Source organism: Triticum urartu, chromosome 6, assembly GCF_003073215.2.
Source record: "Triticum urartu cultivar G1812 chromosome 6, Tu2.1, whole genome shotgun sequence".
Classification (NCBI taxonomy): domain Eukaryota; kingdom Viridiplantae; phylum Streptophyta; class Magnoliopsida; order Poales; family Poaceae; genus Triticum; species Triticum urartu.
In genome coordinates, this window is record NC_053027.1 from 551109970 (window position 1) to 551111248 (window position 1279).

Below are 1279 nucleotides of genomic sequence, written 5' to 3' on the forward strand. Positions count from 1 at the left end.
GCGTGAGCTTAGCTAGCAAGCACATGCAAGGATATGCATGATCACCAGCATGCGCCCACCAATCACATGCGCCAGTGGATCGTCACATGCATAAGCCTGATTCGACCCGACAACCCCACTAATTAAGCAGAAAACAAGAGATGGGAGAGGAGGACAGAGGTCGTAACATGGTCCGCTGTACCACGCGCGCTAGTATCTCGATCGCGGTTTCCGCATTTCCGCTGCACGTTACCCCGCCGCTGCTAGTGCTAGGTGCCATCGATCGCCTATAAAATTCGCCAAGACGCCGTGTGCTGAGCCCATCCATCGATCCGCGCTGACCCCTGTCGGGTGTACTCAACTTCCACCACTAGCTAAGCTCCATCTGCATCCATCCATCCATCCTCCCATGGCGTCCGTGAAGCTCGCCGCCGCCGCGCTGGCCGTCGTGCTCGCGTGTGCTGCGCTCGCCGCGACGCCGGCGGCGACGTATGCGGAGTACCGGCCGGAGCCCGAGCCCTGCAAGACGCAGGCCATGTACTTCAAGAACTGCCTCCGCCTCGGCCACTGCGAGAAGTGCTGCTTCGGGGTGGTGGCCAACCCGGCGTGCTACTGCGAGGTGGAGCGGGAGGCGCTGATCGAGTGCGCGCCTGGCCACCACTGCAGTCGCGCCGACAAGAAGGTCAAGATCGCCGAGATGAACCTCCCCTGCATGAAGAACCTCAAGTGCAAGCACGCGTGATGGGCCGTGGCCTCTTCATCACGGAACCCACCTTATTAGCTGCTTCCTACTACAATGCAAGTATATCGATCTCGTGTTGTGTGCCTGTTTAGTTTGTTCCGACTGCGTGTGCTGGTTGTGTATGATATGATATGATGTTTCTGCTGATTACTTGTTTCTCCAAATCGTCATCGGTAGTACGTTTCTACGTTTCTATCATGTATGTGCTCCTACTTGTTTGTCCGCTATGACAACACTAATTCCTATGCAATTCTTGGTGCTAGGACTGCTAGCTAGCTAATTGTAGTCAACAACTCGAGATCACACAGCACTAAAATGAACTCATCAATGAAAAATGCCTTTGAGAAAATTATGCATACTAAAAATGTACAATGTGCATGTTAACTGTGTATAAATATATTACTAATGTATACGAGAAATGTTAAACCTATTTTACGTTGAGTACATACTCCCTCCGTCCCAAAATAAATGTCTCAACTTTATACTAATTTTAGTATAAAGTTGTATACTAAATTTGAGACACTTTTTTTGAGACGGAGAGAGTAGTACATACTCCCT

General features: G+C 50.7%; 1 protein-coding gene across 1 annotated transcript; it reads left to right on the top strand.

The window, feature by feature from the left end:
* Positions 1-288: 288 nt before the first annotated feature.
* On the top strand, positions 289-871 carry LOC125512889. The gene has a single exon (XM_048677958.1). It carries the CDS (start codon positions 389-391, stop codon positions 719-721), a length of 333 nt encoding a protein of 110 aa, XP_048533915.1. The 5' UTR covers positions 289-388; the 3' UTR covers positions 722-871.
* Positions 872-1279: the final 408 nt, after the last annotated feature.